The 22,952-nt window shown below is 35.1% G+C and overlaps 1 protein-coding gene and 1 pseudogene across 1 annotated transcript; one reads left to right on the top strand and one right to left on the bottom strand.

Annotated features, from left to right (window-relative positions):
* Nucleotides 1–22,952, top strand: part of LOC100601371 — a 481,171-nt pseudogene that overhangs the window by 276,411 nt on the left and 181,808 nt on the right.
* Nucleotides 4,687–5,601, bottom strand: LOC115832365 (olfactory receptor 4K13). The gene has a single exon (XM_030802979.1). It carries the CDS (start codon nucleotides 5,599–5,601, stop codon nucleotides 4,687–4,689), a length of 915 nt encoding a protein of 304 aa, XP_030658839.1.

Genomic DNA, 22,952 nt, shown 5'->3' with positions numbered 1-22,952 from the left:
ACTAAAATTTGAATTAGAGAGTTTAGTATAGCGGCTAGTTACAAATAAAGAAATATATATATATATATATATACACACACACACATATACATATATATGATTATCAACATTTGAGAAATAACAAAAAATGCAATTGAAAAATTGCTTCATCAAAATTAAAATAATTCATAAGTTTTGTAAGTTTCAGTATATAATGAAAAAAGTTATAAAACATTACTGAAGTCACAAAAGAAGACCCAAATAAGTTCAAAATTAAACCATGTTCTAGGATAGGAAAGTCAAATATGGTATACCAATATATATTTATCCCTGAAACAATGTTTTGGTTAATGCAATTATAATGATATACTGCTCATATTATTTGGTAAAATCACTCTAGTTAACGTAAATGAAAAACTGAATGAGACAAACCAAGATCGTTTGAGGGGGAGTAGTAATGGGAGTACTTATATGGGTAGATATTAAAATGTAATCTAGGCCAGGCACAGTGGCTCACAGTACCTGTAATCCCAGCATTTTGGGAGCCTGAGGTGGGTGGACCACTTGAGGTCAGGAGTTCGAGACCAGCCTGGCCAACATGACAAAACTTTGTCTCTACCAAAAATACAAAAATTAGCCGGGAATGGTGGCGCACACCTGTAATCCCAGCTACTTGGGAGGCTGAAGCAGGAGAATTGCTTGAACTGGGGAGGTGGAGGTTGCAGTGAGCCAAGATTGAGCCACTGCACTACAGCCTGGGTGACAGGGCAAGACTCCATCTCAAAAAAACAAATAAAATAAAATAATAAAATAAAATGTAATATAGATTTACATTAATTAAATCAGCTTGCTACTGAACTAATCTCAGAAGGCATTTTGCCAAGTGAGAAAAGCCACCCTCAACAGGCTATTTGCTATATGACTCTACTTTTATGACAATCTTGAAAAAGCAAACTCTAAGAGCACAATCAGATGGCTACTGTCAAGGACAGGAAGTGGGAAGGAGGAGGTGACTACTGTGGGGGACAGGGGCATTTTTGGGGTTAATGAAACTGGTCTGTCTCCAAGATCTGATAATTATATAACTATGGTATCGGCCAATTACCCTGATTTGTTCATTATACATTGTTTGCTTGCATGCATCAAAACATCTCCAGTATCCCATAAATATGTGCAACTATTATGTATTCATAAGAATTAAAAATAAATTTTAAAAAAATTAAAATAATAAAAAATAATTGTTATAAAAGCTCACAAAACCATACACTAAAGAGTAATTTTTTTCTATATGTAAACTGTACTTGAAAAATGAAAAAAAAAAAAAGCTTAATATTTGTACCAGGAATTGATTGTAGGGTTCTCTGAAATGTCAATCTTCCCTTCTCCCTTGTGAGTTCTGAACCAATTCATAGGTAGAATTGTGAATAGGAAGAGACAAATATCAGTATTATTACTGGTAAAGTTGCACTGGACTTATAACCCCAAGAGTCTTCCTACTACCTCCCCTTAATTTTAACCCTGGGATCCCCTTAAAGAGAGAGTTTACAGAACAAATACTTAGCTGGGCAGAGACAAGGGTAATTCTAACGTGCACATTCTGGCTAGGCTCAGTGGTTCACGCCTGTAATCCCAGCACTTTGGGAGGCCAACGTGAGTGGATTACCTGATGTCAGGAGTTCGAAACTACCCTGGCCAACATGCCGAAACTCTGTCTCTACTGAAAATACAAAAATGAGCCGGGCGTAGTGGCAGGCGCCTGTAATCCCAGCTACTCAGGGGGCTGAGGCAGGAGAATCACTTGAACTCGGGAGGCGGAGGTTGCAGTGAGCAGAGATTGCGCAACTGCACTCCAGCCTGGGCAACAGAGTGATACTTCGTCTCAAATAAATAAATAAATAAAATAAAGTACACATTCCTCCAAGAGCAGAGGACCCTGACAGGAAGACAGTTTGAGGTGTTACCAAATTTGCCCGTGGAAAAAGGTGCTACCCCTTAACTGGGGTTTAGAACTGTGTGCCTTGGCTCCTCTGAAACAGCAACATTGTAAAACACCGAGAACCTCATGCTCAGTCTCTTTTCCAAATTTCAGTCATCTATAAATCACACCACGTGCTTAGAAGTAGAGCAAGTGAATGGCAGGCAGAAGGAGGGCGGTGCTTCTACTGGCTGTCAGAGTGAGGGTTTCTGTATTATATGTTTGATAGTAGCTAGCATGTTGGGAGAGGGAAAAAATAACTCCTTCTAATAAAGACAGTTCACAGATTTCATATAACAAAGGGGACAGAGTAGATTATTTTTAAAATAATACTGTTTTGAAAATTAGCTAAATTATTTGGGAAAAATATTGAGTAGTTAGTAGCTTTCTCTGGCATAAGAAATATATAATAGTAGTTGGTAGCTTTTTTCTTGACATAAGAAATACATAAATAACTTACAAATAATTTATATCACAAATTCGTGACAATTTGTTCAACAAATTTTCAGTCACATCAACCAATCTATAGCCTTTTAAAAACAAAACTCTAGATTATATTAAACCTATAGGTATTTTCATAGTATGTGTTCAGAAAAGAGCTATTTCTAGTTAGATATAACCAGCTTAAAATATAACCAGCTTAAGTCTCCCCCCGGCTCCTCCTGCCTGCCCCCACCTCCCTCCGCCCCGAGCCCCCAACACACCCACCCATGCCCACCTCCCTGCTCAGAGGCTGAAAACAAGTGCAGCAAGGAGTGGTAAAAGGAAAGCAATTTTATTCAAATGCAAGCAGGTGGGGAATGGCCAGGTTCATGCCTTTAACAGACCATTCCCCGCTTGGGGGCTAAGTAAAGGAGTTTAAGATGGAAAAGATACGGGAAATATGTGGGAATAGTGCAGGAAGTTGCAGGTCTGCGTGTCTTGTTCTGAAGATTATCTTGAGTAATGGCCTGTCCTGGGGTCTGATTTGCCTTTTCCTGACTTTGGCCTGGTAGTGGTGGGTTAACTGTAAGTAATTCCCCTCTGAAGGGAGGATTCTGCAGCCAGGTTTCCCTGCCTTGTTTGTTTCAAAATCGGCCCCTAGGATTTCTAAGCAAGCACTTAATTAGATAAGAAACACTGTGTATGAATGTACCTGGTGGGAAAGGGAGATAAAGTCTTACAACACAAGCCTACATTCTGAGATTCAGAAAGAAAGAAAAAAAGTTTGAAAACGCATTTTGAGGCTGGGATCCTTGGTTACAATAATTCAACTTGTACATAAAATGTTTTCTCCATAAAATTGGTTGCTCAGTATAAAGCAACTAAGGCTGATGTGACTATGCCCTTTATGTAACAAATGATCTAATAACATGTTAGAGACCTAGTATTCAATGTTTTATCTTCTGTCTCCGGAATGGCTTTTCTGGATACTAGGCATAATATATCCAATAAAAGGCATAAACTTCTTTTTGGATTTATGCTGAAGTTGAAAGACAGTAGACATCTTCTCCCATACTCAGTTGCCTTAAATTTGCTTTAGCCTTCAATTCAGTTACAGGCCTAGTTGCCTAGATTGCAAAGAGAAATATGAACCGAGCTAAGAAGGAGACAAACTTTGAACAGAAGCAGTACAATGTACAAGTTGGGACAGGAATGGTCTATGCTTACTTTTTTTCCTTCCTGTCTCTCTTTTAAATTTCAGCATGACATAGTTTTGAATTCCAAAGAGTGTCCTATATTTTCTATTATATGATCAGACTACATTTGACCTACCTGTCTATCTCATCTCTTGACATCATAGCCCATGACCCAGCTCAATGAAATTATGTATAGGTTCTCCACTGTGTCATGCTTCTATGCATTCTCAACATACTATTTCTCTCTCGTGGAATGTCTTTCTTCTCCATCTAGCTGATGCTAACTATAAGTGGAACCCTTCCTGCCCTGCCCTGATTGAGATGCCATTCCTCTGCACTCTCGAAGCACCCTGACCATCATGTAACTGTGCTGTTCCTGCCAAGGAACAACTGCCAATTTAGTTTGCTCGATCTATCCACAGGCTATAAGTTCCTTGAAGCCCTGGCTGTATCTTCTGGCATTCTGTAGGCTCACAAAATTTGTGAAGAATGGTTGAACACACTGTGTTTATGGCAAGCAACTTAGTATAATTTAATACACACTAATCAGGGATTACCTGGAACATGCAGATTCTAGCCTGTAAGGCACTTGGATAAATAACTGTGATGAGATGTCTGTGTGCTTTCTCTAAACATAGATTACCAATAGCAACAACAAAAATCGTAACAATAATAATGTGTTTTCTGAGGTTTAAGAGCATGCTAAAATAATAATGAAAGATGCATATAAACAAGGTTGTATAGATGAAAAAACTAAATCACAGGGAACTTATTTATTTTGTTCAAATTTGCACCAGAGAAACTGATAAAGGTGGGATTTAAATGTATACAAGCCAAACTGTAGATATTATGTGTTTGACCATAAAAGATCACAAAAAGGTGTTTGCTTTTTAACAATTACATCTACTCTTTCCTCATACAGAACTTGAACTGCTAGCTGGTACACAACTTATAGTGGTTTTTGCCATTACTTTAATTTTGCCATTTATTTTAATGGCAAAAACCGCAATTACTTTTGCACGAACCTGATACATTAAAAACGAGTTTCTTAAATGTTCAAACAAACAAGAGAGTGTCTCTTCAAAAGTGTCATCTAAATAGTATGTTTTAAATTTATATGCAGAGTCTTTTTTTAATGGCTGCTTTTACCTCTTGATTTCTTAATGTATAAATAATAGGATTTAAGAGAGGTGTGAAAATTGTGTAAAACACAGAAAGAATTTTGTCTACCGAGTATCTGCTGAAGGGCCATACGTAGATAAAGACACACGGAGCGAAGAACAGAGTCACAACTGTGATGTGAGCTGAGAGAGTGGAGAACGCCTTCGAGGATCGACTGGCAGCACGGTACCTAACTGAGAATATTATGACTCCATAGGAGATAAGCAAGAGGAGGAAGCAGACCAGTGACAGGAGCCCACTGTCAGCAATGACCAGGAACTGTAGGATGTAGGTGTCCTTGCAGGCAAGTTTAATCACAAGGGGAAGGTCACAGAAAAAGCTGTCTATAACATTGGGACCACAGAAGGGCAAATTCAACATGAAAGCCATTTGACTAGATGAGTGCACAAATCCAACTGCATAGGAGGATAACAATAGCCCAGTGAGCACCCGTGGGCTCATGATGGTCATGTAATGGAGGGGTTTGCATATGGCAACATACCTGTCTATTGCCATGGCTACAAGCAACATCATCTCACTCCCACCCAGGAGGTGCATGAAGAACATCTGGGAATAACATCCCCACCATGAGATGGTCTTACGTTTTCGGAGGAAATCTACAATCATCTTAGGGGTAGCAAAAGAAGCCAGGATCATATCAATGCAGGAGAGGTTGGTAAGCAGAAAATACATTGGTGTGTGAAGGCGTGAATCAAAGGTCACAGTCACCAAGATGAGCAGGTTTCCTAACACAATCCCCACGAAGACCACAGAGAATCCCAAGAAGAATAAAATCTGAAGATTTTGAGATTTGGAAAGTCCCAACAAAATAAATTCAGATACCACTGAATGGTTTGCTCTTTCCATATGGTCAACTTTATCCCATAATGATCAAAATAAGTGAGAATAAGGGGTAGGGAAATGATGCATATTGGAAAGAAATGTTCATGTTGATGTCCACATTTGGTACTCAGTCAAGGCACTTGAACTTACAAGGACCCTTACTTTTGTGGAATTTTGTCAGTCAGTGATTTTACTAATGGCCCAGAGAAGTATACCAAATAGTCAGTAGAATTCAGAATATAAGTTTCTGGAAGACAAAAATAAAAACATTAATAGTACATGAAACCACAAATATGTAGGTCGTGAATTAGAATCAGAAGACCTCTACAGGACACCTGGGCAAGCTGCTCACTGGGTGACATAGGACAAATAACTCCTTTTGAGGGTTTTCTTCTCAGTGAAAAAAAAATTGGACTATATGGTATCGAATGCCTCTTTCTGCTATAAAAATCTCTATGAATAAGATAATGATTCTGGTGAGTTTTATAGTCACAGAACAATACTGAGTTTTACTGATGTGGAAATGATATCGAAAATACATCCAGGATTCTCAAGAACCATGTTTTGAAGTGGACTCTGGTAAAGAAATATGAATTAGGTCCTGAGAAACTTACCTTATTTCCTCCATGCTCCATTCTTGCATAAATCCCTCACAGGCCGGTATTAGTAGTAGCCACTACACACTTTTGAAGTGTCAAGTATATGTATAGTATATGTATTATATATAACATGTATATTACATACATTTCATATATTTATATATCATTATTTATATAATTCGTTCATTCAACATTTCATGTTATTCACATCAAATACCTCGTCTAGATGGTTAGACAATGTGTACAAACAGCCCACAGTCAAATGTAACTAAATTAATTTCATTTTCAGCTTGTATTCATTTATTCATTCACCTGGTTATTGCTATTTAGTGGTTAGCTGGTTGGCCTGTGCATGGTCGTCATAGGTTTCAAAATGACTTAGCTTCATGTAACGTTTATGTTGGTAAAAGAAATACAGTTCTTTCAGTATAATCATCTAAATTTATGACAAAATTTGCCATCAGCCCACGCTTATTATAAACTGGTTCTATTGGTTCAGCTTTTTAAAAAATTAACCTCCATTCCTAATAATTTTAAATTAATCTAGGTTTTTACAAAACACCTTCAGTAAATAAAGTATGTGTAGTCATCTTTTTGTGCTGTTATTACTTACAAGACAGGGGAAAAATACTTTCGTGATGGCGTCTTACATGACTCCCAGGAATGGCCTTTTATCTCCTTTTCCTGTATCCCCATCAGTTATCTGCAATTTACTCTTCCAATCATCAGAAACAGAAAAAAAGAGAGACCACAGTGCTATATGTTTCTTTGAGATAATCCCATAGGAACATTTATCCAACTAGGGATGTATTTTTTTCCATATGTAAACATATCTGTTGGCCAATTTCCCACTCTGAGAAACTTAGATTGATGCAAAATATTAAATTGCATCAAATATGTAATTAGAGCCATTCATTTATATGTCTATAAAGGTTATAGCTCCCTTCAGTTTTATGTCTAATGTTTAAGAATTCCTACTAATGCTTCTTTTTGAAACCTAATTTTTGAAGCTGCATTTAAACAGAACAGAACAATTTTCAAATACATACAAAGCAGTTTATAAATGCTCCAGCATCTGGAATAGTGCATATCAAAAACACTAAGTGCATATCTGTTGAACGAATAAACTATGCAGTGCATATTCAGGATCTAGATTAAGTCAGCTGATTTAATCCACAGAAAAATCCACAAAATTGGGAATTTTAACAATATTTATTTTTAAACATCAAATGGAATGTTAAAGTATTTTAAAATCAGAAAAAGAACAGCCATTTTTAAAAAGCTGGTTAAAATATGTTTTTTCCTTTTAATTATCTTTTAAAAAAAAGTAGTTTATGCCAATGTGAAAAAAGCACATCACAGATAACAGAAAGACTGACTGTGACATTTTAAGAGTTTCTTAGATAACTTTCCAGAAAAATAATACACACTTCAGTATAGTGCGTGTGTGTTAGTGTTACAGGTATTAATATTTACATTTATATCATTTTTATTAAGACTGTAGATCATATATTATATGTATAGTTATTTTTCTTGAGTTTTCAACTTATTACATTTAAATATGTTTATATTAATAGATAGAAACATAACTTTTTAATAGGTGTATAGAATTCCATTTTGTAGATGTTGCATAATGTAATCTCCCCACAAATATAGTATATTCTTAGAATAAATTTAACATTACTCATAAAAATTATTTTTCATCATATCACTTTCTTCTTTATAAACCTGTGATAACTACCTTATCAATCCCCAACTTCTCCTGGATATTCACAATCAACTCCTCACCCACCCTAAAAATCCAATATTGTTTTTTAATATTGCAAAAACTCCTCTATTTCAGTAAAAACAACCTTGTGGTTTTCTGCATTATTGATACTTTTTTTGTCCTATTCCTGCTTGTTTTCTTCTTTTTAGCTGAACAAGTTCCTCTGTCCATATGTAACCAAATTATTTAGTATATCTCAAGCCTTCTCTCCTAAGTAGTAAAACCTTTTCTAGATATGTAACTCATATCAATCTCCACTGTATCTATGGTTCATTTCACTTACTCTGCCACTTAATTACTTTCCAGTTACATCGTGTGTATTAATATTCTGAAACAAAAGGAACACTTGAACAAGAGTTACAGAAATTTGTTATAAGCATAGATTCCTTCCATTTTTCATTCTTCTTTCCTCAAGTTAATTTTAAGTTCCTTGAATACAGACAAATTATTCTTATCTTCCTCATAATACACATTATGTAGGTTGTCAATAGATTTGTCAATAGAGTGTCTGACTGGAAGCAGACAGATATCTAAAAAGAAAAGCTTTGAAAATATTTTGCTGGGAATTATGCAACTAATGATATTTAAATATGGAATAGATGGATTGCATGCCAAATAATCTTTCAACTTTTCAGTCTTTTCTGCAACTTAAACTAATCAATAATTTTCCTTTACAGAATAATCAGTTTGTAATTATAAACCCTAGACACACAGATATGCATGCACACTTTCAAAGGGTGTTGAGGAGGCAGGGTGAGACAGAGAGAGAAAAGAGAAAATGTTTGCTTTCAAAAGGATCATTTTGATCTTTCTGGCATCCCTGTTTCTACAGAAACAAAGATCCTTAGCTTTCTTTTTACTGTGAAACACTTAAAGTATATTCTAAAATGATTCATGCTACCTAACTTCAAACTATACTACAAGGCTACAGTAACCAAAACAGCATGGTAGTGGTACCAAAACAGATATATAGACCAATGGAATAGAACAGAGGCCTCAGAAATAACACCACACATCTACAACTATCTGATCTTTGACAACCCTGACAAAAACAAGCAATGGGGAAAAGATTCCCTGTTTCACAAATGGTGCCGGGAAAACTGGCTACCCATATGCAGAAAACTGAAATTGGACCCCTTCTTTACACCTTATGCAAAAATTAACTCAAGAGGGAATAAAGATTTAAACATAAGACCTAAAACCATAAAAACCTTAGAAGAAAACCTAGACAATACCATTCAGGACATAGGCATGGGCAAAGACTTCATGACTAAAACACCAAAAGCAATGGCAACAGAAGCCAAAATTGACAAATGGGATCTAATTAAACTAAAGAGCTTCCGCATGGCAAAAAAAAACACTATCATCAGAGTGAACAGGCAACCTACAGAATGGGAGAAAAATTTTGCAATCTATCCATCTGACAAAGGACTGATATCCAGAATCTACAAAGGAAAATAACAAGAAAATCTACAAGAAAAATAAGAAACAATCAAAAAGTAGGCAAAAGATATGAACAGTCACTTCTCAAAAGAAGACATTTATGTGGCCAACAAACATATGAAAAAAGGCTCATCATCACTGGTCATTAGAGAAATGAAAATCAAAACCACAATGAGATACCATTTCACACCAGTTAGAATGACGATCATTAAAATGTCAGGAAACAACAGATGCTGGAGAGGATGTGGAGAAATAGGAACCCTTTTACACTGTTGGTGGGAGTGTAAATTAGTTCAACCATTGTGGATGACAGTGTGGTGATTCCTCAAGGATCTAGAACTAGAAACACCATTTGACCCAGCAATCTCATTACTGGGTATATACCCAAAGGATTATAAATCATTCTACCATAAAGACACATGCACACATATGTTTATTGCAGCACTATTCACAATAGCAAAGACTTGGAACCAACCCAAATGCCCATCAATGATAGACTGGATAAAGAAAATGTGGCACATATACAGCATGGAATACTACACAGCCATAAAAAAGGATGAGTTCATGTCTTTTGCAGGGACATGGATGAAGCTGGAAACCATCATTCTCAGAAAACTAACACAGGAACAGAAAACCAAACACTGCATGTTCTCACTCATAAGTAGGAGTTGAACAATGAGAACACATGAACACAGGGAGGGGAACATCACACACTGGGGCCTGTCAGGGGTTGGGGGTCTAGGGGGGATAGCATTAGGAGAAATCCCTAATGTAGATGACAGGTTGATGGGTGCAGCAAACCACCATGGCTTGTGTATACCAGTGTAACAAACCTGCACGTTCTGCATGTGTATCCCAGAGCTTAAAGTATAATAAAAAAAACTGGGGATAAAGATAATGAATTTTGAAATCAATATTTTAATTCTAATGCATGGACCCATGTGCAATAACTATAATACAACTGAGTATTAGAAGCTAAAATTTAATTACAGGAGACTATATTCATCAGAATATGAAGAGAAAAAGACAAATTATAGTTGAACACCTACTTGCTTTTTGTACAGCTTAAGGAATAAAAAATATGAAGGTAATTTATTATGTTCATTACATTCTAATGTTATTATTTTACTCCCCATAAATAGATGCATGTTCCATCTCATATTAATGTTTTGTGTATGATATGAGGTAGGGAACAAGGAACACTTTTTTTTCAAGTGAATACCTAATTGCTCCCACACAATTTATTTAAAAGGCTGTATTTTTCCCCACTGAATTCCAGTAGCGTTTTGTTCTGTATCAAATGGTTGTATGTATGCTAGTCAACTTCTGGATCGTGTATGCTATTTCAATAATTTTACTTGTATATCCTTACACCATAACCACAATGTCTAAGTTACTATAAGCTCTTAAAAAGCATTCAAATCTAGTAACGTAAAACTCCCAGCTTTGTTCTTCTTCTTCAGTGTTGGCTATTTAAAGCCTTTTGCATTTTCACATATGTATTTTTAAATCTTCTTGTGCATTTTCACAAAAAAGCCTGCTAAGATCTTTAAGGGAATTGTACTAAATATATAGAGGAATGGTGGGAGAGGATTGGATGTCTGAATAACATTGAGTCTTCTACTTCTTAAATGTAATATATTTCTTATTTTTCTTAAGTTTAAAAATTTTATTCAGCAGTATTTTAAGTTTTCAGTGGAGACACCTTGCATACTGTTACAATTAATTTTGCTATAGTGATCTTAAATTCAGAAACCTTGAGTTTATTTATTTATTTATTGAGACAGAGTCTCATTCCCCCAGGGTGGAGTGCAGTGGCACCATCTTGGCTCACTGCAATTTCTGCCTCCCGGGTTCAAAGAATTCTCCTGCCTCAGCCTCCAGAGTAGCTGGGACTACAGGAGCACCACTGCGCCCAGCTAGTTTTTGTATTTTTTGGTGGAGATGGGGTTTCAGCATGTTGTCCAGGTTGGTCTGGAACTCCTGACCTCAGGTGATCCACCCGCTTTGGCCTCCCAAAGTGCTGGGATTACAGGCGTGAGCCACCGCGCTTGGCTACTTTTTAATTTTAATAGAGATTACTTTATTCTTTTGGAATTTTTATTAATCTTGTTGTTTCTGCATGAAAATAGTCCTGTTTATTCTTTTCCAATATTTATGCTTATTATTTCTCATTTTTGTATTATGCATTCGCTAGGACCTCCAATAAAATATGCATAGAAGTAGTAATAGTGAAGATTGTTTTTCTGGTCTTTATCTTTTTCAGTCCTGAATATAACTGACTGACAACTATTGTTACTACCTTTAATCAAATTGTCAAGGTTTTCTTCTATTTCTACATTACTGAAAATTTTATTTTTTAATTATAAATGAGTGGCTGAATTTTATCAAATTGTTTTGGGGCATCAATTGTTATGACCATATGCAGTTATCCTTTATTCTGTTAATGTGATGAGTTACATTAATTTTTCAGATGCTGTCAACTTGGTTATCATACATTTTATATATTTTATTTTTAAAGATCTTCTATATAATATTTTCCTCTATATTTTTGTAATTTTTGTATCTTATTAGGTTTCATATCTTTAGTAAACGATATCAATTTTATTCTAGACTAATCCAAATATTTTTGAAGTGTTCCTTCTTTCTCTGGATTTGCATTATCTCATTCTTAAATGTTTGGAAAAGGTCATCAATGAAGACAACTGGTTCTTGGGTTTTTTAGAAAGACTATTTAATTTTAATTTTTAACTCTTATTTGAAGTTCTGGGGTACCTGTGCAGGTTTGTTACATAGGTAAACTTGTGTCACGAGGGTTTGTTGTACAGATTATTTCATCACCCAGGTATTAAGCCTAGTACTCACTAGTTATTTTTCCTGATCCTCTCCCTCCTCCCAGCTTCCACCCTCTGACAGTCCCCAGTGTGTGATGTTCCCCTCTATGTGTCCATGTGTTCTCATCATTTAGCATTATGGTTTTCATTTTTTAAATAAATACGCAATATCCAATTTTTTCTTTTGTTGGTCATGTAATTGTGCTTTCAAGGAATTGCTTATTTTATCTAAGTTGTCAGCTATTCATGAAAATTTGGCAAAAAGCTAAATAGGTACTTCACAAAGGGGAATACTCAAATGGTTAGTAACAATATGAAAAGATGTTCTACATCATTAAAAATCAGGAAAATGCGAATTGTAACCACAATTACTATTGGCAGGTACCCAACAAAAGAGCTAAAATTAAAAAGTCTTGAGAATACCAAAGTCTGTCAAGCATGTGGAACAACTGATATTCTCCTACATTGCTAGTAGGAGTGTGAAGTGGTGCAATCACATTGGAAACCCAATGGCAGTTTCTAATAGACATGCCTACCCCATGATTCAGTAATTCCACTCCACGTTATATAGTAAGAGAAATGAGTGATTATATTCGTAACAAATATCCGACTTTTATAGAAACAAAGTAACTCTTTAAGAGGTAAGTGGATAAAAAAAATGGAAGATCACACGATGGCATATCACTCCACATTTAAAAAGAAGAAACTTCTGATATGATATGGATGAATCTCACTGGTATTACTATGAGTGAAAAGTACAGTCACAAAATAGTACATACTATTTAATTTGATTTATATAAAGTTCAAGAAAAGGCAAAACTAATAAATGAAGATACAAATACAATATAGAGCTACCCATAAAGTTGTGCTGTGCCTCTTTCCTGGTTCTACTTCCTCGCACCCTATGTAAAGTTAGTCTGAATTCTATGTCTTGATCTGGGCTGTGTTTACACTGGCAGATACATATATAAAAATAAATGACAACTGTACACATGAAATTTTGAATCTTTGCACGCTTTATGTAAAACCATTTTGCACAATTTGTCGTATGTGTGTTACACCTCTTAAGAAATAAACACACAAATGTTTAAGATAGGAATAAATTAAGTACCTTATTTCGTATAGTATTTTTAACAATTTGTTATGAAAATTATAATGCCTGAATAGACAAGGTATTTTATTTGTGTCTGGAATAGTGAAGCAGAATGAAAGCCTTGGATAATAAATATATTGCAGTTACCTAAAGGATCTCTGAGAAGGAATTTTATTTGGGGACACAAAAAGAGATTCAAGCTTTAACTGGCTATATTGAAAAGAGCAAAATTTGTGTAGAAAGGTAAACACAAAGGCCAGGCGCGGTGGCTCACGCTTGTAATCCCAGCACTTTGGGAGGCCGAGGCGGGCGGATCACGAGGTCACGGGATTTCGAGACCACGGTGAAACCCCGTCTCTACTAAAAATACAAAAAATTAGCCGGGCGTGGGGGCGGGCGCCTGTAGTCCCAGCTACTCGGAGAGGCTGAGGCAGGAGAATGGCGTGAACCCGGGAGGCGGAGCTTGCAGTGAGCCGAGATCGCGCCACTGCACTCCAGCCTGGGTGACAGAGCGAGACTCCGTCTCAAAAAAAAAAAAAAGGTAAACACAACCATATTGATACAGTACAGCAGTTTGTAGGAAATCTTTCAAATATCTCTTCATGTAAGATATATAAGCATACATTTGAATTATATAAGAAACTCAATAGTTTATTTTCAAAAAGAAAAAATAAATCAAAGAGAAGAAAGAAATGAAACCATTTTTTCCTTTATATGAGTGGTGGGTTAATGCATGTTGATATTATCATTTATCTGTTACCCTCTAGATATTTTATAAAAATCATTTGGTATATTTTTAATATTTAATAAAGACAAATTTGTATTGGGAACTGAGATGGTTTTTATCTCCTGATATAAGGAGAGAAAATGAAAACCCATATTTATATCCAGCCTCTGTAGGAGAAAAACAACTAGGAAATGGAAAATGATTCCATTTCATCAACAACTTTCATAGCCATACTATTTTCTCAAAAGGATCTAAGCTGTGAGTGTATAAGTAATCAATAAATGAAGTTACTAATTCCGAGACAACAACAATAAAATGATTTTGAACCCTGTTGACCAGGCTTTTCACTGAAATCACAACGTAATTTGACAAAACAGTTGGCTGTGTAGGCCATTTGCTGAAGTGATAAATGCAGGTCATCAAATGCAAGAGACAAAAAATTAGTCAGCTATTATTGCGATGGGAGAGATCAAACAATTAAAAATAGTAAATTTCATTTATTTTAACCATTAACTATTTTGGCACAGTGCAGTTCCAACACAGCTCCCAAATCCAAGAGGAATTAATTATAATGGAAAATTACAAAGGTAAACAAAGGTATCAGAGGGATGTGACTCTTAGGAAATAGTTATTTCCAATATTTCCAATTAAATTGGTACACTTGATTTTCATTTAGATAATATGATTAAAGAAAGAGATTTATGGCCACCAGAGTTTTCTAAGAAATTTTCTATAATAAAGTGAAATATAATACAATTAATCTTCTCTGTATTGTGTTCCTAAATTCTTCTTTATTTGGAGCCTTGAAAATTCATTTTTATCTATTTTCTAAATAGATGCCTTTTATATCTGTGTCTGTGCATGGAATTATGGATATATTTTTTGGTTAGTAATGTCTTATTTTTGTGTCTTCTTTATGGTGAAAAGCCACACATGTACCCTAAAACTTAAAGTACAATAAAAAGAAATTAATTAATTAATTAATTAAAAAAAGATTCCAAAGAGTCTAACTTCCCAGTTCCATGGCCTTTAATTGCTGGGGGAATTCATTTACAAGACGCAAGGTTTTCTCAGGGTCATTAACTGACACATTTTTCATGTTGTCTTATACAACTTTAAAATAAAAGAAATTTCTCCTTTATGAGAATTGGAACATGAAAAAGAAGACTAAACAAAGTGGGGACAAGTGAAAAAATCCTAAAAGTCGCAGTAACTTCCGGTCACAACTTCCAAAGCAAGCAAGAGGTATGGTGGGAAAAAAACATTGAAGACATTTTTATGTTTGCATTTTATTAAATTTTTTTTTCAAATTTTAAAAGTAAAACACATTCATTACAGAATATTTGTGAAATATCAAGAGATATAGGAAAAATATGAGATGTAATTTTACCTCCAAAGCAAATCACTAAAGCACTTTGATGTGCATGATCCCAATCTATTTTTCTACTGAAAATAAATTATTTTTTCAGTTGTTTAAACAACATTGTCTTAAACATTTTTTGCATTTCCTCAGTTGATAATATATTTCAAAGATATATCTGTACTCTCATGTTTATTGAAGCACTATTCACAATAGCCAAGAAATGGAATCAATCTAAGTGTCCATCAACAAGTGAATGGATAAATAAAATGTAGTATATATACACAATGGAATGCTATTCAGCTGTAAAAAAGAATGAGATTCTGTTATTTGCAGCAACACAGATGAACCTGGTGGACATAATGTTATGTGAAATAAGCCAGGCTCAGAAAAACAAATAGCACACAATCTCATTCATACGTGGAATCTATAAAGTAGAGCTCATACAAGTGGCAAGTAGTATAGTGGTTGCCAGAGGCTGCGGTGAGAAGTAGGGGAGAGAGGGAGAAGTTGGTCAATGGGCACAAAATTATAGTTAGAAAGAATAAGTTCTGGTGTCCTATTATGTAGTAGGGTGACTATAGCTAATAGCAATGTATTTTATATTTCAGGATAGCTAGAATAAAGGATCTTAAAATTATGTACTCACTCTACATTATAGAGTTATCACATTTCAAGAATAAGGGTCCAGAATAGGAAGAGTGAGACAGTGAAATACAACAGACAATTGTTATCCAGATCTAGACACAAATATTTATATAAATGTGACATATGATAGGAATAATTTTTTTATCAATAAGGAAAATATTAAGTATATGATGACACCACAAAGAAGTAATAAATTCATCTACTAATTCTACTTCTTTATCACCACAAAGAAGTAATAAAGGTACGAAGTGATGGACATGGTAACTACCATGATTGATCATAATACAATGTACACATAATCAAAACATCACACTGCATTCCATAAACTTGTAAATTATAGGTCAGTAGTAAATAAACAAAAATTTTAAGATGATAAATGATTTAGAATATATTTCCAATCTATACTATCTGTAGTAGGTTGCCAAATCAATAGTCATCAACCTCAATTTTCAGTGCTGCTGCAACGCTGCATGTTTTAGGTAGTAGATGATGAATCAGCACAGCCAGTTACCATCACAAACCTCTACTTATTTACAGGTTATTTTTTACAGTTATATATAAAATAAGTGATTCTCTGATTTGAAATCCTTGGTAGCCAAATGCCAACTACATTTTTAGAGACAGGGCTAGAGTCTAATTTTACCTTATAAAATTTCATAGATTTTGAACGTGTAAAAACTAGAATCTGAGTTAAATCCTAGAAGCCAATATACCAGAGATAAGCACTGTTGCTAGTGTGATGAATTTATGGCTCACCCAGATTTTTATGAAGCTTATATGCATATGTGCATAATTTTTCATTAATATACTATCACAGTGTAAAGCATGACAACGTTTTAAAGTATAGTAATATATCATAAATTTTTCATATCAACACAGAGATTTCTATTTTTAGATCACTCTACTAAGGATGGGTTTCTGGGGTGCTAGTATTTTCTTATTAAAGACAGTGCTACAATAAGCATTGTTGATTATATTTATTGAAAACTTAGGTTATGAATCTTAGAAGTAGAGGTTCTCTGTTCAATTGTTGAAAAACTTTTACGTATAAGAAAAAGTGTCAAGTTTCCTCCAAAAATATTGTGTTGATATATAAAAAAGTAGTAGTAGGATATGAGACTTTTTATAGCATCATCACACATCTTGATCAAAATTGAATTTATATTTTAATATGGTAGATGAAAATGTGCATTTTGTTATTTTAACTTGCATTTCTTTAATTATAAATAAGGTTGAATACTTTTGTGTTTAAAGATATTTGTACTTCTTCTGTGGACTGCCAATCCATATAATCTCTTCACTTTTCCATTGCTTCTTTAACCTTTTCTTTCTAAATGCTAAATATTATTCATAAATCCGTGATAACAGCTCTTTAATTCATGTTTTAAAAACATATTATCATCTCTTTTCTTGTGTTTACTCTTTTTTTACTTTTTCACTTCCATAGTCAAATGCATGCCTTTGTTTTCAGGGATTCTAATTTTATATCTAGAATGTTTTTATCCATTCCATTATGTTAAAATAATATTCAGCCATTTTTCTTTCACTAATATCATAATTTTATTTTTACAGATGTAAATATTTTACCTCTCTGAAATTTATTTTCATGTGAGATTGGAATCTGACACCGCTCTCCAGGCATTAGCAAATTATCCTGTCATCATAGACTCAATATTTTCCTTACTGATAAAAAAATCTATTCCTATCATATGTCACATTTATATAAATATTTGTGTCTAGATCTGGATAATAATTTTCTGTTGTATTTCGCTGTCTCACTCTTCCTATTCTGGACCCTTATTTTTGAAATGTTGTAACTCTATAATGTAGAGTACTCACTCTACATTAATTAACTTGTAGAGCATGAAGCCACATGCTGCTATGTCATATGGCAGAGTCACACATCAGAAAGGCAGGATTTATTAGGGAAGCTTACAAGTAAACACTTAGAAAAGCATCTCCTGCTCTTGTCATCTCATGGAGAAGCATGCAGGGGCCAAGTTACTGCTGCGTGCAGCATTGTAATGTGTCCCAGGAAAGCAATCTCATCCGCTAATGACTCTACTTTTTTTTAATCAGGAAACTTGAGAGCAAACTTAGAAGAGAGGATTAAATTACCAAGCCCTAGAAGCTAGGCAATATGAATTTTGAAGTCAGCTTCTTTAGGAGAACATGATAAAGCCAACTCTGGTGTTTATTGATACTGTGGACATCTGACATCAGGAAGAGCCTCCTTTCCTAGAGAAGAGCCATGAGCAGCAGCTAAAACATCATAATGCAACCCTCCTGGAGACTAGTGAACCATGCTGTTAGTGTCTCCCAAATGTTGTGGAATGTTTTTGTTTTTATCATGTAGAAAAATTAGAACTTTTCTTACATTTTCAGTTTCATTTGGTTTATTTTTGTATCCTTGAGCCAACATCAAATTGTTTTACTATGAACTTCAATAGTAGGTCTTGGTACACAACAGCATAAATTCTCCATCGTTTTTGTGTTAGATTGTCTCTGTTTACTTTGCCTTTTGCATTTCCATATACATGTTAGAATTAACTTGTCAATTTTCAGAAAAAATCTTCTTCTGGAATTCAGGTTGAGATTTTCTTGAATATACAGATGAATTTAGAAATACTTGACATATTTAGATTCCCTAATATTGAGGCATTCTTGCATTCCTACAATGAATGAGAGCTAATAAAATACCAGATATGTAGGGAATCAGTAGAATAATTACCTATAACCCCTTGTTGAGAATTTTGACAACACTTGATTAGTTGAAAATGGCCTACTAATTCTACTTCTTGTAATTTAAGCTTGAAAAAGTATTTGACATGTAAATATATATATTGTCTAATTTTTATAAGAGAAATTAGCTAATAAAACTAAAATTTTTATTTGTAGAATGGTGTGACAGGATACCACTCATTCAGTTTTTAATAAACCACACACAAAATACTAAGATGATAACTGAACTTTACTTTTGCCAGTATTCTTTATTTTATTGAAAAATTGTGAAGCAAAGTGATAAAAATACATTTACTAATTCTGAATAGTAGTATGGAGATCTTTATTACATTTTTCTTTAGTTTTTCTGACTCTTTAAAACATTTAAAAATATTTAAATCTACATTGTGTCTTTTCTATTAGTAAGGTCTCTTTGGCAGGGCACCATGGCTGACACCTGTAGTCCCAACACTTTTGGAGGCCAAGTTGGGAGGCTTTCTTGAAGCCGGAAGTTCAAAACCAGCCTCGGCAACAAAATGAGACACCCTGTCTCTATATATAAAAAAAAATCAGCCAAAAGTGGTGGCGTGCACCTTAGTCCCAGCTACTCTGGAGGCTGAGGTGGGAGGAATGCTTGAGCCGAGGATTCCAAGGCTGTAGTGAGCTATGATCCCACCACTGCACTTCAGCCTGGGTGACAGAGTGAGACTCTGTCGCAAATAAATAAATAAAAATAAGGTTTCCAGTCAGATATAAACTATTTCATCTTTTTCTGATTATTTTAGCTCTCACTTAAAAAATATTGTAGTATTATGTCTTAGCTAGCTTGTTTAAAAAATTTTGGCTACCATTATTTATATTTAAATGGGTATCATTTCACATAGGTCTGCTTTACTTATCTAGAACAACATGGAAGCGTTCCCTGTCAATCCCTTTTTTTTTTAAACCAGAGTTCTGCACTTTATAATATCATTATAAATGGTATGGATAGTTTAAGAGATCTGTTTGGACATTAAGCTGCTTGTCAGAGAAAGTAAGTTAAGCGAGGCAGAGGGAAGCCAGCAATAAATGTTCATTATGCTATCTCTGCGTGCTATACTCCCAGTCTACTAAATTCATGTGCTCATGGGAGGAAACTTAAATATTGGACCCTTCTTTCAATCTCAGGAAAATTGAGGCCACCTCAAATTGCACAAACATAGATTCACATGTTTCAAGGATTCATTCTGTTTATCATCTCTGCTTATCTTACTTTCAGCAGCAACTACAGAAGTGACTCCTAGTATGTTCATCTTCCATATTCCATCTTAACAATTTCATTTTTCTTGATCCTTCTCAATTAAAAAACCATTTTCCTCTTCCTTCACTTGCATGTTCCTCATTATTTTTGAGTGTAGAAAGAGATTTGAAGATGGACAGGCCCTCCTCTTTGCCTATGGAGGACCCATAAATCTGTTCCTCAAATTCTAAAGAGGTGGCAGGAAACTTCCATACCTCCTTACCAACTGTGTTATGTACCTTTCTCAAGATTGATGTAGATATGAGTTACATAGTGATGGCTTCAAATTTATTCCAACATATTGGCAGTTATTCATAATTTTTGCTGAGAAATTATGTCTACTCTTTTTTAATATTGGATTCATTTTTGTTGAATACTTTTGACTCTTTTCACATTTCACTGAATTTTAGCAAGCAGTGTTATGTGCATATGTATTTCATTTCTCATATCTCTCAGAATTTAATTTTTATTTTGTTTTAGGTCATATATGCCAACAGACAAACAAATGGAAAAACAAAATCAGTCCATGGTGCCTGAATTTATTTTGTTGGGATTCAAAAATCTCATGAGCGACAGATTTTCTTTATCTTATTTTTTCAATTCTCTACATATCCATAATTAAGTAACCTAATCATTATCTTTATGGATCCTCAATTGCATTCTCCCATGTACTTCCTACTGGCCAATCTGTCTTTTATTGATATGCCCCTGGCCTTCTTTGCTACTCCTAAGATAATCGATAATGTAATTAGTGAATATAGGACCATCTCCTATGAAGGTTGCATGACATAGAGATTTTTCCTTCACTTTTCAAGTGGAAGTGAGATGATTTTACTCCTTTTATTATTATTATTATTATACTTTAGGTTTTAGGGTACATGTGCACAATGTGCAGGTTTGTTACATATGTATCCATGTGCAATGTTGGTTTGCTGCACCCATTAACTCGTCATTTAGCATTAGGTATATCTCCTAATGCTGTCCCTCCCCCCTCCCCCCACCCCACAACAGTCCTCAGAGTGTGATGTTCCCCTTCCTGTGTCCATGAGTTCTCATTGTTCAATTCCCACCTATGAGTGAGAACAGGCGGTGTTTGGTTTTTTGTCCTTGCGATAGTTTCCTGAAGATGATGATTTCCAGTTTCATCTATGTCCCTACAAAGGACATGAACTCATCATTTTTTAAGGCTGCATAGTATTCCATGGTGTGTGTGTGCCACATTTTCTTAATCCAGTCTATCATTGTTGGACAATTGGGTTGGTTCCAAGTCTTTGCTATTGTGAATAGTGCCACAATAAACATACGTGTGCATGTGTCTTTATAGCAGCATGATTTATAGTGCTTTGGGTATATACCCAGTAATCAGATGGCTGGGTCCAATGGTATTTCTAGTTCTAGATCCCTGAGGAATCGCCACACTGACTTCCACAATGGTTGAACTAGTTTAGAGTCCCACCAACAGTGTAAAAGCGTTCCTATTTCTCCACATCCTCTCCAGCACCTGTTGTTTCCTGACTTTTCAATGATGGCCATTCTAACTGGTGTGAGATGGTATCTCATTGTGGTTTTGATTTGCATTTCCCTGATGGCCAGTGATGAAGAGCATTTTTTCATGTGTTTTTTGGCTGCATAAATGTCTTCTTTTGAGAAGTGTCTGTTCATGTCCTTTGCCCACTTTTCGATGGGGTTTTTTTTTCTTGTAAATTTGTTTGAGTTCATTGTAGATTCTGGATATTAGCCCTTTGTCAGATGAGTAGGTTGCGAAAATTCTCTTCCATTTTTTAGGTTGCCTGTTCACTCTGATGGTAGTTTCTTTTGCTGTGCAGAAGCTCTTTAGTTTAATTAGATCCCATTTGTCAATTTTGGCTTTTGTTGCCGTTGCTTTTGGTGTTTTAGAGATGAAGTCCTTGCCCATGCCTATGTCCTGAATGGTATTGCCTAGATTTTCTTCTAGGGTTTTTAAGGTTTTAGGTCTAACATGTAAGTCTTTAATCTATCTTGAATTAATTTTTTTATAAGGTGTAAGGAAGGGATCCAGTTTCAGCGTTCTACGTATGGCTAGCCAGTTTTCCCAGCACCATTTATTAAGTAGGGAATCGTTTCCCCATTTCTTGTTTTTGTCAGGTTTGTCAAAGATCAGATGGTTTTAGATAGGCAGCATTATTTCTGAGGGCTCTGTTCTGTTCCATTGGTCTATATCTCTGTTGTGGTACCAGTACCATGCTGTTTTGGTTACTGTAGCCTTGTAGTATAGTTTGAAGTCAGGTAGCATGATGCCTACAGCTTTGTCCTTTTGGCTTAGGATTGACTTGGTGATGCGGGCTCTTTTTTGGTTCCATATGAACTTTAAAGCAGTTTTTTCCAATTCTGTGAAGAAAGCCATTGGTAGCTTGATGGGGATGGCATTGAATCTATAAATTACCTTGGGCAGTATGGCCATTTTCACGATATAGATTCTTCCAACCCATGAGTGTGGAATGTTCTTCCATTTGTTTGTATCCTCTTTTATTTCATTGAGCAGTGATTTGTAGTTCTCCTTGAAGAGGTCCTTCACGTCCCTTGTAAGTTGGATTCCTAGGTATTTTATTCTCTTTGAAGCAATTATGAATGGGAGTTCACTCATGATTTGGCTCTCTGTCTGTCATTGTTGTGTAAGAATGCTTGTGATTTTTGTACATTGATTTTGTATCCTGAGACTTTGCTGAAGTTGCTTATCAGCTTAAGGAGATTTGGGGCTGAGACAATGGGGTTTTCTAGGTATACAATCATGTCATCTGCAAACAGGGACAATTTGACTTCCTCTTTTCCTAATTGAATACCCTTTATTTCCTTCTCCTGCCTGATTGCCCTGGCCAGAACTTCCAACACTGTGTTGAATAAGAGTGGTGAGAGAGGGCATCCCT

This window comes from Nomascus leucogenys, chromosome 22a (genome assembly GCF_006542625.1).
Source record: "Nomascus leucogenys isolate Asia chromosome 22a, Asia_NLE_v1, whole genome shotgun sequence".
NCBI lineage: Eukaryota > Metazoa > Chordata > Mammalia > Primates > Hylobatidae > Nomascus > Nomascus leucogenys.
The sequence above is the reverse complement of the archived record's forward strand: the minus strand, read 5'-3'. Positions and strand labels throughout refer to the sequence as shown.